The sequence below is a fragment of the Lathamus discolor genome, chromosome W (assembly GCF_037157495.1).
Source record: "Lathamus discolor isolate bLatDis1 chromosome W, bLatDis1.hap1, whole genome shotgun sequence".
Taxonomy (NCBI): Eukaryota; Metazoa; Chordata; class Aves; order Psittaciformes; family Psittacidae; genus Lathamus; species Lathamus discolor.
Window position 1 is genome coordinate 37,676,521 of NC_088908.1, and position 15,194 is coordinate 37,691,714.

Sequence of the window (15,194 nt, forward strand, 5' to 3'; positions counted from 1 at the left end):
TCCCTGATGGCAAACTAACAATTGAGAAATCTAAACCTAGATATTCAAAAGAGGATAGAAAATTGATTCAAGATCTAAAAGGACAGGAAAATAAAGAGGGTGGGGTTCAGATACCTGATGGGAGAATTGTAACCCCCTATAACCAACTCTGGAAGTTAGTTCAGGAGGAACATAATAAAATTCATTGGCGACCGCGGCAGGACCACACACACCTTAAACCAACTTTGTGACTTTTATTGATGGGCAACAACTTTATACTTCTAGATATCACTAAACTGTGTACAATTAGGAACTCTATATTATAGAAGAGCAGACAGCAAAATTAAACAAAGCAGACTTAAATATAAATGTTAATTATTTTGCTCATTTAGTTTTAATTTCATGTACACAGAAGCATAAATGCAGTTTGAAATTTCTTAATAGCAATAAAGTTACAATCACCCATCTATATAGATTAACATCTTAACTCCAAATATTTGAGCTGCAATGTGTACTGAAGCAGTTTCTCATCACACAATTATTAAATTATGTCTTCCCATTAGGAACCAGCAACTTTGCATTTTGTATGTTTGCACATGTTTTGAAGCACGTAGGACCATTCCCATCTCATACACATTGGCTCATATTTTACCATGTATTAAAAACTATCGGGGAAGTAAAGAGTGCTTTTCAGTTTGTTGTTTTGTTGTGGTTTTGGTTGGTTTTTTTTTACTTAAGTAAAGAGAAAACATTTTCACAGAAATCTACAAGTTCTGTTGCTGATGCAGGGTTTTCTACTATGTAATTACGAAGTGGGAATCAAATGCAAATCCCCTTTTATTATCTTATGATTCATCATTAACTCAGATTAATTATTTTTTTTTTATATTTTTCTGATTCATGAGACCGAGTCTTTCAACCAAGTGACTTCATTCTGCAAAGTCAAAAGTCAACATAAACTATATTGTGCATAAACCCATGGCAGTTTCCTTCATCACTCTATCCCATAGTTGCAAGGAAAAAAAAAAAACCCAACAAAAAAAACCCCAAACAAACCCCAAAAAAACCCATTCACTCAAAAGAGCATTTACAGGAGAAAAAAGTTAGTGATAGTTGGTGTTCTACAAAGCAGGTATCTTGCACACACAGCGTAGAAGGGCAAGGTTTCACAGCAGGTCAACTCGGCGGTAGTACAGGAGGTAGGCTGTGCGTTCTGCAGACGGCTTCACTACCTGGTTCTGACTGATCACTTTGACTGCCTGGTCATCAATGCGTAACCAGCCGTTTAGACCAATTTGGAAGACGTCTGTAGTGTAATGGCCACCAGTTGCACTGTTTCCGTGATGATAGACAACTGCAAAGAGAAATTCATGATGTGCATATGCACTATACACCGATAAATAGCCACTGAAAAAGTACATAAAGAAAATGTCACATATTGCTTTATCCATAGCATACTCATGGTTTAGCCAGATGATATGATCTGGCTTAAGCAAGAATGTGGGCTTGTTCAGCCTAGAGAAAAGAAGGCTCAGGGGAGACCTTATCACCATGTTCCAGTATTTAAAGAGTGGCTACAAAGTAGATGAAGGCTCCCTTTTTACAAGTAATCACATGGAAAAGACAAGGAGTAATGAGCACAAGTTACTCCTTGGGAGATCCTGAATGAGCACAAGGGGAAAATTTTTCACGAGAGCAACCAGCCACTGGAATATAATCTCTCCAGGGAAGTGGTGGAATCCCCAACATTGGACACTTAGCATCTAATCTAGGTCATGTTTTGCCAAGGAAAGTTGGACCAGATGATCCTTGAGGTCCCTTCCAACCTGGTATTCTGTAACTGAATCTTTTAAGTGTTAGTGCTTGCTTGCTTACGTTTGATGCTATGTAGTATTAGTAATGTTTCTCCAGCATACCAGGTCTCATAATTCTAAGTAAATTAAGAATCAAAAGCATCAAATTGCTTTTTATAACTTCCTAGAGGATTTTCTGGGAAGGATGTGCCGCACAAAGGTCATCCGAAACAGTGCAGCGCACCCTTCAGAGCTTCCAACAGGAATTGCTATTGTTAGTGAGATACTCAAAACTACACATTGGCTTTGTCTGCAGAAGACAAGAGTAGAGTCGTTGTAACTATTTGTAAAAAAAAAAAAAAAAAAAAAAATTCAGGTAAAACTATAGAATCATAGAATCATAGAATAGTTAGGGTTGGAACGGACCTCAAGATCATCTAGTTCCAACCCCCCTGCCATAGGCAGGGACACCTCACACTAAACCATCCCACCCAAGGTTTCATCCAACCTGGCCTTCATATTTGAAAAATCATGGCAGTCAGGTGAAGTTCCCGACGACTGGAAAAAGGGAAATATAACCCCCATTTTCAAGAAGGGGAAAATGGAAGACCCAGGGAATTACAGACCAGTCAGTCTCACCTCTGTGCCTGGTAAAATCTTGGAGCGCATTCTCCTGGACAGCATGCTAAGGCACATGAAAAACAACAAGGTGCTTGGTGACAGCCAGCATGGCTTCAGTAAGGGGAAATCCTGCCTGACCAATTTGGTGGCCTTCTATGATGGGGCTACAGAATTGATGGATGAGGGTAAGGCAGTTGATGTCATCTACCTGGACTTCTGCAAAGCGTTTGACACTGTCCCACACCACATCCTTCTCTCTAAATTGGAGAGATATCAACTCGATGGATGGACCACTCGGTGGATAAAGAACTGGCTGGCTGGCCGCACACAAAGAGTTGTGGTCAATGGCTCGATGTCCAGCTGGAGACCGGTAACGAGTGGTGTCCCTCAGGGATCGGTGTTGGGACCGGTCTTGTTAAACATCTTTATCGCTGACATGGACAGTGGGATTGAGTGCGCCCTCAGCAAGTTTGCCGATGACACCAAGCTGTGTGGTCCGGTTGATATGCTGGAGGGAAGGGATGCCATCCAGAGGGACCTTGACATGCTTGTGAGGTGGGCTGATGCCAACCTTATGAAGTTCAACCACAACAAGTGCAAGGTCCTACACCTGGGTCGGAGCAATCCCAGGCACAGCTACAGACTGGGCAAAGGAGAGATTCAGAGCGGCCTTGCAGAGAAGGACTTGGGGGTGCTGGTCGATGAGAAAATGAACATGAGCCGGCAGTGTGCGCTCGCAGCCCAGAAAGCCAACCGTATCCTGGGCTGCATCAAAAGGAGAGTGACCAACAGGTCGAAGGAGGTGATCCTGCCCCTCTATTCTACTCTTGTGAGACCTCACCTGGAGTACTGTGTGCAGTTCTGGTGTCCTCAACATAAAAAGGACATGGAACTGCTGGAACAAGTCCAGAGGAGGGCCACGAGGATGATCAGGGGACTGGAGCACCTCCCTTGTGAAGATAGGTTGAGGAAGTTGGGGCTGTTCAGCCTGGAGAAGAGAAGGCTGCATGGAGACCTCATAGCAGCCTTCCAGTATCTGAAGGGGGCCTATAGGGATGCTGGGGAGGGACTCTTCGTCAGGGACCGTAGTGACAGGACAAGGGGTAACGGGTTAAAACTTAAACAGGGGAAGTCTAGATTGGATATAAGGAGGAAATTCTTTCCTGTTAGGGTGGTGAGACACTGGAATCGGTTGCCCAGGGAGGTTGTGAGTGCTCCATCCCTGGCAGTGTTCAAGGCCAGGTTGGATGAAGCCTTGGGTGGGATGGTTTAGTGTGAGGTGTCCCTGCCTATGGCACGGGGGTTGGAACTAGATGATCTTGAGGTCCTTTCCAACCCTAACTAATCTATGATTCTATGATTCAGGAAATAATTTTGTTGCAGTAGCTTAAACTTGAATTATTGATTTTCTAAAATTTAGTGTTAGATAATTAGGCAAATCCTGGATGAAAGCTGAAACTTAATTCTTCAAAAGTTAATTTTGGTAATATAAAATTCATCTAACAAGCTCAGTTTCTGTGCATAAGAACTCCTATACTGACTGAAAAATTAACTATTTTCCACAGGACTTAGAAAAAAAATTACAGTGACACATTTTCTTCAAGCCACCTTAAATACACTGTCTAAACTTGTCCCATAAAAAAAAACACTACCTATAAAAAAAATATTACACTGGCAGAAACACTCCTGAATTTCCACAAGAGACAAGTATGTTATTTCCCTCTGTAACCTCAGTGGTCACAAAACTGGATCCAAGCCACCAAGTCACACAAGGCCTCTAATAACTGGCACAGATTTGGTGATATAGAAATGAAGACCTCTGGTTCTCCACTTTATTATGTTCTCATGATGCTAACACAAATAAGCAGGTGCAAACTGAGTAAGAATTTTAAACTTCAGGAAATTCATTACTGCCCAGAGACTTTTTCAGTCAATATTCAAATGCTGTTTCTGAATTTTTACATAAGCTTTCAATCTTAAGTACCAATTTAGGTATTGTGCACCTCATAGACACTCTACAAAACATTGATTCCTCACACAAAAATCATCATCTCCAAGTTCAACTTTTCCACCTACAGTACACTATTCATACCCTGCCAGCAACACTCATCTTGAGGGTTCAAAAGGATGCAAAGCCAGCATTCAAACAGCCATTTCAAAAGACATCTGAAAGATTATTATAAGAATATGTGGTGTATTTTAGTCACAGTTATATTACAGCTGATATTTTTCAGGGTGGATCTGTTATGGAACTCTGTTTTTGCACAATGCTATATTCTATATGTAGAATTTGTATTTGCAATACAGGGACTAGAAGCATACAGATAATATACCTGCAAAGAGCCGGTAGGTTCTTTGGCCTTTAAAAATTTTACTTTTCACACCAGGAGATAGTAGCTCTGGAGGAAAAAGTCACAAAGGCAATAGTTAGCAAGTTTAGAAATGTAATTTCAAAAGGATCAATTAATTCTCAGAGAAACCAACGCTACCATAAAGAAGAAGATTTAATTAAAATGCCTTCTGTGGCCACTAAAGAATGTTCATGGCTCTCATACCTGGTAACCAAGGGAATGAATTCTGAGGTTTACTGAACACTAATATCAATTGAAGGCTTAAAAATACCACCAGAAAAAAAGAAGGGGGGGGGGGGGGGAGAAGATGAGGATGGATTTGCCTTGTTGGTCAAGGCAAATTGAACTAGTTCAGCAAGTTTATATTAAGAATTTTTTTTAAATTAAATATTAAGTAATATTAAGTACTGTCTGACAATGTACATCTCTCACTTGAGATATGAGTAACCCTTTGTCTAATTTCCCCCCACCCTCCATCTGAGCTACTGGATGGCTAACAGCCAATTTGTCATATCAAAACAAAGTGCATTTAATTTGGCAAGCTTCAGGTGCTGGATTATATGCAAACTCTTGACACTTTTTAAAATCAGTATCTCTCAAGATATTTGTTAAATGAAAGAACTGGGCTGGTTAACCTCTGAACTGCAGCTTGTCTACCTTCAGGCTCCATTTTCTACAAAACACCACTTTCCTTTCATCAGCCACTGTATATTACAATAATTTGCCACTTCTCTGAATGAAATCTGAGATAAAAGTATCTAGTGCTACTTGGAAACAGCCCTCATTCAGCAGGATCATTTCCAATATATGTCCTCAGCAGTCTACAACCTTACTCCTTAAATCTGCAGGGACCTCTTATTTTGCTAACCCAATGTCTAGGACATGCCAAAGGTGTTAAAATCTTTTGCCACATTGTTCTTTGCAAAATGGATGCCCATACTCATATACAGGCAACATCAGGTTCAGCAAGACTGAACCTTGAAACTGAAATATATTCTTTTTACGAGGGAGGAGAAAAAAAAAATCACCAAAAAAACCCCCAAACCCAGCATACAAGATTATTATTAATATTAATAATACTAATATATTAATTATCCAAATTACCAACTCTTCACACAACAATGGAGAAAAAATCTTGTGCACAAGAAAGGAGAAAACTGAAACACAGATACCCCTAAGAAATTCTGTTAAAATATCTTTACCTTTACTAATTTCCAGATCAACAAGATACTCGATATTCTTGATAAGCTTCTGACATCCACCAGTTTTCTCATACACAAACCGCTTGAGGTGTAAAACAAGAACAGGAGGAAGTCCTTCTAGTGTCACTCTTCGACTGATCTCCACCTAATACATAAATAGGACAAACATGAAGAAAACCTGTAATTTTTTGTTAATTGCTAAAAGTTACTCTTTTAAATGAGGAACAAGTATTTAATTTTAAATATACTAGGAGAAAAAACACAGATTTGCTATGACAATATTAATTTAAGGTAAACACTGCAGTTCATGACTAAAGTGTACTGAATCCTCAACCAAAGCGTTGTCTTAAAGAACACAACACTTTCAGCAGAATGTAATGCTATAGAATGAGCACAGATATTTAGGTTCTGCAGTAATAAAAACACCTTGCCGGAGATCCCCCAGGAACAACTCATGATGGTTTAGTGATTAATAATTCTCAGCAAGCTATTATACTGTAATTGAAGACCAATAGCTTGTAACACATGCTACTGATTTCAGAAAACTCTGAACTACATCAGAAAACAGCACTACATCTCAGCACCTGATGCAAAAGCTTATGAAAAGCAATTTTAATTTCTTAAAGCTGATACCTTTTTACAAAAAGCTGAATAGAAAGAAAAATTAAATACAATCCAGATTAAAGCAATCAGAAGACATTAATAATTTTAATAAAATAATATGATTTTTAGCTTTATCAATAGTCACAGAATCACAGAAGAGTCAGGGTTGGAAAGGACCTTAAGATCATCAAGTTCCAACCCCCCTGCCATGGGCAGGGACACCTCACACTAAACCATGTCACCCAAGGCTCTGTCCAACCTGGCCCTGAACACCGCCAGGGATGGAACATTCACAATTTCCCTGGGCAACCCAATCCAGTGCCCCACCACCCTAACAGTAAAGAATTTTTTCCTTATACCCAATATAAACTTCCCCTGTTTAAGTTTGAACCCATTACCCCTTGTCCTGTCACTACAGCCCCTAATGAACAGTCCCTCACCAGCATCCTTGTAGTACCCCTTCAGATACCAGAAGGCTGCTATGAGGTCTCCATGCAGCCTTCTCTTCTCCAGGCTGAACAGCCCCAACTTCCTCAGCCTATCTTCATACAGGAGGTGTTTCAGTCCCCTGATCATCCTCGTGGCCCTCCTTTGGACTTGTTCCAACAGCTCCATGTCTTTTTCATGTTGAGGACACCAAAACTGTACACAATACTCTAAGTGAGGTCTCACAAGAGCAGAGCAGCAGGATCACCTCCTTCAAGCTGCTGGTCACGCTTATTTTGATGTGGCCCAGGACATGGTTGGCTTTCTGGGCTGTGAGCACATACTGCTGACCCATGTTCATTTTCTCATCAACCAATACCAAGTCCTTCTCCAAAGGGCTGCTCTGAATCTCTTCTCTGCTCAACCTGTAGCTGTGCCTGGGATTGCTCCGACCCAGGTGGAAGACCTCGCACTTGTCATGGTTAAGCTTCATAAGGTTGGCATCAGCCCACCTCACAAGCATGCCAAGGTCCCTCTGGATGGCATTCCTTCCCTCCAGTGTATCAACCGAACCACACAGCTTGGTGTCATCAACAAACTTGCTGAGGGCTCACTCAATCACACTGTCCATGTCAGTGACAAAGATGTTGAACAACACTAGAACCAACATCAATCCCTGAGAGACACCACTCATTACTGGTCTCCAGCTGGACGTTAAGCCATTGACCCTAACTGTTTGCATATGGCCATCCAGCCAGTTCTTTATCAGGGAGGATTCCCCCTTAGTGAAGCCATATCAGCTGTCAGCAACCACCTCATTGTTTTTCATGTGCCTTCCAGGAGAATCTGCTCCAAAATTTGCCAGGCATAGAGGTGAGACTGACCCATCTGTAATATGAACAGTATGCAAAAATTCTAAGTAATCCATGCACACCAGAGATGTTCTTCATCAATGCACACTATAGGAAGCAATACCGCAGTGAGGAAAAAGTTTAATTTATTTCCTTATATCATGTTGTCAAACTGCAATTCCAAAAGCATGTTTTTCTTCCTTTAAAGTATTTTTCTATTACTATTATGTATCGTATTATTTGAAAAGTGAGACAGAAGAGTTTGCAGAGCTGCATGAGAGTACAGAATAAAATGTCCTGGTTCTGGGAAGTGACAGCGAATCACAGAGCTTGGAGATATCAGAAGATTCTCCACTCCATCCCCTCTATGTCTATTACAACAATTTGTGTAAATTCTACTGGTGTTTCTCCAACCTTCTCTTAAAGCAGTGAGGACAACTCTACAAGCACTACAGGTAACACCTAGTCTAGGTCCTATTTCTATTTACTGTCCAAGCATTACTGCAAAAGATCAGCCTTTTCCTTTATAAGTCATGGCTGCTCTAAAAAGTTTCACATCTGTTTCCATCTCTCTACTTACACATTTTTTCTTCTTTTTAAGGCTGTGTACAGCAAGCCAGTCAACTACACAGTGCCAAGAACACTACTGAATGGAGGTGTTACTGGTTATTGGAAAAATTTCAGATTATTAATCGAGAGAGAAAAATCATTAGATGTTTTAGCGAGTTTCTACCAGGCCTACCACCAATCAATATTTTATTTTTTGATTTGTGAAATGTGTAAATCAAAACCCCCCAAGAAGAGCCACAAAGACAGTAATGCAAGTGTTCTGCTACAGGAGTTTTCTTCTTAGAGTATGCTTTCAAATGATACTGTGAAGAGCTGCTCCTTTACTAAGAACATCTGGCAATCCCCAGGAGTCAGTATGTTAAGATCAGCTAAAAGGTATTTAACTCATAATAGTATGTATTATTAACACAGTTCACCCTGTTAACACACACTCCAGTAAAATCTCCAACCAATTACTACACCAACTCAGAAAAAAATGCCTACTTACAGGCTTGGATTTAATAGTTCTCTTCCTTTCAGTGTACACAGTATCATAGAATAGTTAGGGTTGGAAAGGACCTTAAGATCATCTAGTTCCAGCCCCTATGCCATGGACAGGGACACCTCACACTAAACCACGTCACCCAAGACTCCATCCAACTTGACCTTAAACACTGCCAGGATGTGTAATATATTTTAGTACTGCAGGACACTTTGAAGAGGTCAGTACCTCTTTTGTTAACATAATAGTGTTCAAGTAACTATTTGTAAAGCAAGAGCTGTATAAAAAGCCTTTAAAATTTTAATATTTGACTATAAAGAGGGGTCAACAGAGCACACCTCTTGCTTGTTTTTTGTGGTATAACCCTGGACAGACTCTCTCGCCACCAAACTTTCCAATGCATCCTGAACTGTGCGTATCTTGTCTGACTGGATATCCAATTGCAGCGTGAAGAAAGGTTGCAGTGTAGCAGACTCCTTAGAACTCTGCTGGTAAACAACAGACCTATGGAAATAAAAAACAGAAAAATGTAACAAAGCAGAGTAATTTTCAACAATGCAGAACCTTCAAGTAAGAATGGACTGAAGTCTACTTTAGTAACTTGATTTATAGTTAATCTAAAACAACATACACAAGGGTTAAGCTTAAATGTCAATAACCTGAATCCACTTTACTGCAATTTAAATAATTTTCACATCCACTTAGAGCATGAGTGGGGTTATATTTGGTTTATTTATGCAAGGATTAAAACACTTACTGGATTAGCATCAAAAGTTTAAAGAAAAATACTGACATCTATGATAATGCAGTTAAAAAGCTGTGCCTCTGGATTCTTGTTGTGTTAAAGAGTTTTGAAATTATGTTTTCCAACAGATCCTTGGAAGTGCAAAACACTAGTGCTCATCTAATTGTCTGTTCTATTGTAAAAATCACAACTGATCCAGATTCTCCAATAAAAACACACAATGTTTTTAGTAATTTCCCTAAGACCAATTTCACAGCAATTTTAAAATGTTTGCTTAAATCTTGCCATAGGAATATATAAATTATGCTCCCTCAAGGACTGGCATTTCCCCTCACCCCTTCCTGTGTCCAGACTGTGTCCGTGTATTCCTTTGTACGTAAACTGGAGTCTTTCAGATAACTGGCAGGAGTAATGACCTAGGCCATGAGAACATGTTTCCCATTTGGTTTTGATTTTGGTTTGAAGCATGTTCAGTTGCAGTTTTCAAGTAGCCTGGCTTGGTGATCATTGTTTTGTACAATGAGCAGTATACTCCTCAGCCGTGTCATTGCACTAAATGGACTCTTCCTGATTTTAATTTTTCTTAACCATCCAACATGGATGAAGAATTTATTTTTTTTTTCAAAGTAGTGCTTACATTAAAAAGCTCCATCTGCTACAAAAAAGTGGTTTTATGCAGCCAAAGAAATCATTAATTTCTTATATTGTTACACTTGTTACAGTGCGTTACAAAGCTTGGTAGTAGCAAGGTGATTAACACAGCTTTCTAATCCATGTAGCCAGGTCATGTATGAGATGTTAACATACAGGTTTAATGTTGCACTGCAAACTCCTATCAAGAGCCCCTTGGACTCAGGCAAAGCTCTGAAGCACCAACAGAAAGGCAACACATCTTTATAGAATCATAGAATCCTTTAGAGGAAAGAGAGCTTATGAAAAACAGTAGCATCTTTATTTCAGTTTAACACTTCCTTCTTGGCTATATTTAAGGACAAAACCTTCAACACATGACAAGGACAGTGTTTCAACAAACAAACCCTTCACTCTGTTAAGTCTTGCTGCTTTTAGATATACTTCTGAAACCCTTTTTAAGCTAACCATTATTTAGTGCAATAATCAACAGAAAACAGCTGGAGTTGTTAACATTTTTCAAGTTCATGTATTAAAGATTAAGAATACCAGTAACACTCTGAAAATACAATGTTATGGAAAAGCTTAAAACAAATTAAAAGAATTAGAAATTAAATTGTAACATCTATGCAGAAATTGATTTGATAGCAAAATCTTTGCAGGACTATGACTTTCTATAACAACATCATTTATTAGAACAATTACACATTTCAATTGGTCAAGGGAAAATTCTTCATTTTCAAATTAATAATTACTCTTGGGTACTGAGAATTTCTCAGGAAAACAGGCACTACCCATTGCTACCCTGCTTCAACTACAACAATGTAATTGAGGTATTTTCTTTTAAAATAACAGTGCATTTGAAGGGAGAAGTCGGTACTACTCATGGAAATATTTAGCAGACTTCTAACTGGCCTGTGAGCTAGCTTGCATTTGAAATTCACACAAGCTGAAAGTCAAAGAGGGATTCCTGCAGGTGGACAAACCAAGTCCTGATAGAACTGTGTAACTTTGTGCTTAAAGCATTTAAGTCTCACTTTGCTCAAGGAAGACTTTTTTGGGTTGTTTCGGTTTTGGTTGTTTGGGGGTGGGTTTTTCTTATTTTTTGTTTTGTTTTGTTTTTAAGTTATGATGCCTAAATAGGCATTTAACAGACAATTAAAGAGTCAAGAGGACAACCTAAAGTTTCCCAAGCCAAAAGATGCCAATTAAAATAATTTTTCCTAGCGGCTTTTTCCATTCGATTTTTCCAATTTCAGATGTTTTTGTTTAGTGGAATTCTACCGTATTCAATCCTTCCTATCTCCACCCTCAGCCTCCAAGGATGAAGCTTTCCAACATGACATGGGATACTGTTTCTATGGTAACTTGTGTTACCTGTTTTGGAGGCTAAATAAAGCGGATGTGGTGACAGAAGCCAACAGATGTTACATTGGACCCTGTGGTTATGTTGCTTGCTGCAAGTTTTTGCCTTTTTTCAGTACTACCTTTGGCTTTATGTCATTTTCAGTGGACTTCTACAGAAGACAGCATTCTCTTGGTATTAAATTAAAAACTAATGGAATCATGTAGAGATCTAATCAATTCAAGACCATGATAAATATACTAAGGGTATTAACAATACCTTGGGTATGTGAACATATCAATGTGGAAATTCATCAATACATACAGACATCTTTAGGCTAATTTTTATGGAAAATATCATTTGCCAGCTGTTTGACTCAAATCCCAGAAGAATAATTTCAGTGCACTTCACAGGCAGAAAGCATTAGCCCCATTATTCACACCTCTAGACTGAATACCTGGCAACAAAGGGAGTCAAACACTAGCAATTAAGTGTCTGCCTCCAATTTAAAAATAATTCTTCAAGTCTAGCATTTGTGTTTTCGGGTATGTTTTTAGCAAGTGTTTATCTTGCTTTCATTTTAAATCACACATTTCTCCAAACAAGTCATAAGGCTTCCTTTACAGAAAATATTCTTTCAGTATCTACTTTCTGCCTTCATCTGGTATCAGACCTGAACATAAATAATGTCACACATTCTTTTCATTCCTGTAACATTTTGTAGTAATTTCTATTTTTCCGAATTTCTTTGGCCTTTAATATTTATTAACTATTATGCATAACTTTCCTACCTCTGGGAAGCATAACTGTTTAAAACCCCAAAAGTTTACAGATTCTTTATTTTATTTAATGCTTTTACTGACCAGATTTAACATTTAGCAAATCTCACTACGCCTTCATATCCTTATTTACAAAATGAGTCAAGACTCCTCAGAGGTCATAAAAATTAGGCTGTAAAGTTCTTTGGAATTCTTAATACATAAATATACAAAGCACACATATTTCAAACTCCTCTACATGCAATTCAGGGTTTTTGTTATCTAAACAGTCTATTCTTTTAAGATACTTTAAAAGATTCAGACTTTACAGTAAGTCACAGAATCATCTGATCACTGATCAATCCTTTGATCATTCTGGTCCATCTTCTGAACTCTCTCTTGCATAACAAATGCTTCATGGTAGAATGTTCATCTTTCCTGGCCTGAACAAACTGCATAACAGTTTCTTCCATCCAACTATCCAATGGTGAAAACTACAGACAGCAAAGCAGAGGAAAAAGTTACCTGTAAAGGCAAAGCAGCCTGTAGTCTCAACTTTTACAGAAAAGTACTATACCTTATATGACCACCAAAAATATCAGTAATTGGAGTCTGAACAAAATCAGCCTGTCGAGTAACTGATGATTTGTTGCGAGGTCCCACTTGCTCCCATTCATCCTCACTGCCTTCCCCTTGTTCATCTTGCTCCTCTTCTTCATGAACAGTCTGAGCCTCAGAGCCATTGGAAACCAGAAGTTCTTAAAGTGAAGAAGAAAAAAAACGTTGATTTTTGTGCAAATAAAACACATCTACAGATAAAGAATTTAAAAGGCAAAAAGCCCCAATACAAGTAATTTTCAGAGGATAAAATATTTTCCTAGATCATAGATTTGAGAAAGTAAATGAAAATAAGTATATTCCAGGCTCACTCACAGCTGGACACATCCATGTATTAACACAATGTAGCTCACTGATGACTGTATGTAAACAGATATAGTTAGCTAGCAAAGTTTGGTATATTTTCAGTAGTAAAATCATAGGGTAGAAAATTAGAAAGTTAGGTGTTATTCTGGAAACATAATTATGCCATTATTAAATACAACTCCTTTTCTGCACAGATATTTTACAGAGAACTCAAAGCTTAGCAAATATTTTCTTTGCAAGTGCCAGAGTCAAGAGGCTATAAACTGTACACAGCTAAAGAACAATACGGAATGAACATTTTATATCATAAAAAAATTACCCTACTAAAGAGAAATTGGATAACTAGCAATCTTAATTCTATACTTGGCTAAGACTAATAGCGTTTTGTTTAATTTTTAATAGTGGACCCAGATGTAAAGCCACTGTAAAATAAAATGGCATTTTACTCTGCATACAAATTCTAATACTACTTTAAAGAAAATTTTTCTCCAGTTTCATCAAGAAGAATTTGAAAACAAATTAATGTGTTCTGTTTTACATTAGATATAAACTAGTCATTAGTCCAGAAGTTTCCACTTCAAAAAAAGATCTTAATGATGGTTTTAAAGATCAGTGGAAAAAAAACTGATAAATTTTTGAACTACCATGGAGAAAGCTAAAACCCCAGTAAATAACTGATATGGCAGGTATTATAAATGGCAGACAAATGTACCCATGCTTAAGACAAGACTAGTCAACTTAAGTTGCTTAGTTGAGCTCAGTAAAAATTCGTAATACTGAAATGCGTTATTTAGGACCACCAGGTAAATGGATGGATGGCCGCACACAAAGAGTTGTGGTTAATGGCTCAATGTCCGGCTGGAGACCAGTAACGAGTGGTGTCCCTCAGGGATCGGTGTTGGGACCGGTCTTGTTTAACATCTTCATCGCTGACATGGACAGTGGGATTGAGTGCGCCCTCAGCAAGTTTGCCGATGACACCAAGCTGTGTGGTCCGGTTGATATGCTGGAGGGAAGGGATGCCATCCAGAGGGACCTTGACACGCTTGTGAGGTGGGCTGATGCCAACCTTATGAAGTTCAACCACAACAAGTGCAAGGTCTTACACCTGGGTCGGAGCAATCCCAGGCACAGCTACAGACTGGGCAGAGAAGAGATTCAGAGCGGCCCTGCAGAGAAGGACTTGGGGGTGCTGGTCAATGAGAAAATGAACATGAGCCGGCAGTGTGTGCTCACAGCCCAGAAAGCCAACCGAATCCTGGGCTGCATCAAAAGGAGTGTGACCAGCAGGTCAAAGGAGGTGATCCTGCCCCTCTACTCTGCTCTTGTGAGACCTCACCTGGAGTATTGTGTGCAGTTCTGGTGTCCTCAACATAAAAAGGACATGGAAATGCTGGAACAAGTCCAGAGAAGGGCCACGAGGATAATCAGGGGACTGGAGCACCTCCCGTATAAAGACAGGCTGAGGAAGTTGGGGCTGTTCAGCCTGGAGAAGAGAAGGCTGCGTGGAGACGTCATAGCAGCCTTCCAGTACCTGAAGGGGGCCTATAGGGATGCTGGGGAGGGTCTCTTTGTCAGGGACTGTAGTGACAGGACAAGGGGTAACGGGTTAAAACTTAAACAGGGGAAGTTTAAATTGGATATAAGGAGGAAATTCTTTCCTGTTAGGGTGGTGAGGCACTGTAATCGGTTGCCCAGGGGGGTTGTGAGTGCTCCATCCCTGGCAGTGTTCAAGGCCAGGTTGGATGAAGCCTTGGGTGGGATGGTTTAGTGTGAGGTGTCCCTGCCTATGGCAGGGGGGTTGGAACTAGATCTTGAGGTCCTTTCCAACCCTAACTATTCTATGATTCTATGATTCTATTGTAATTCAGAACATTTACAGAATTATTATGCTTTTCCAAGTACCCAGTAACAT

General features: G+C 39.3%; 1 protein-coding gene across 2 annotated transcripts in view; it reads right to left on the reverse strand.

Annotated features, from left to right (window-relative positions):
• Positions 1 to 213: 213 nt before the first annotated feature.
• Positions 214 to 15,194, reverse strand: part of LOC136004214 (ubiquitin carboxyl-terminal hydrolase 10-like) — a 50,336-nt gene continuing 35,355 nt past the window's right edge. Inside the window, exons 10-14 of one of the 2 annotated variants that reach the window (XM_065660508.1) lie at positions 12,933 to 13,113; positions 9,216 to 9,381; positions 5,947 to 6,091; positions 4,727 to 4,792; positions 214 to 1,333 (exon numbers count right to left, since the gene is read on the reverse strand). In XM_065660508.1, coding sequence (XP_065516580.1) covers positions 1,146 to 1,333; positions 4,727 to 4,792; positions 5,947 to 6,091; positions 9,216 to 9,381; positions 12,933 to 13,113 — 746 coding nt within the window. In that variant the 3' untranslated portion in view covers positions 214 to 1,145. The remainder of the gene's footprint in view (positions 1,334 to 4,726; positions 4,793 to 5,946; positions 6,092 to 9,215; positions 9,382 to 12,932; positions 13,114 to 15,194) is intronic. The other variant, XM_065660509.1, reaches the window with a different exon arrangement.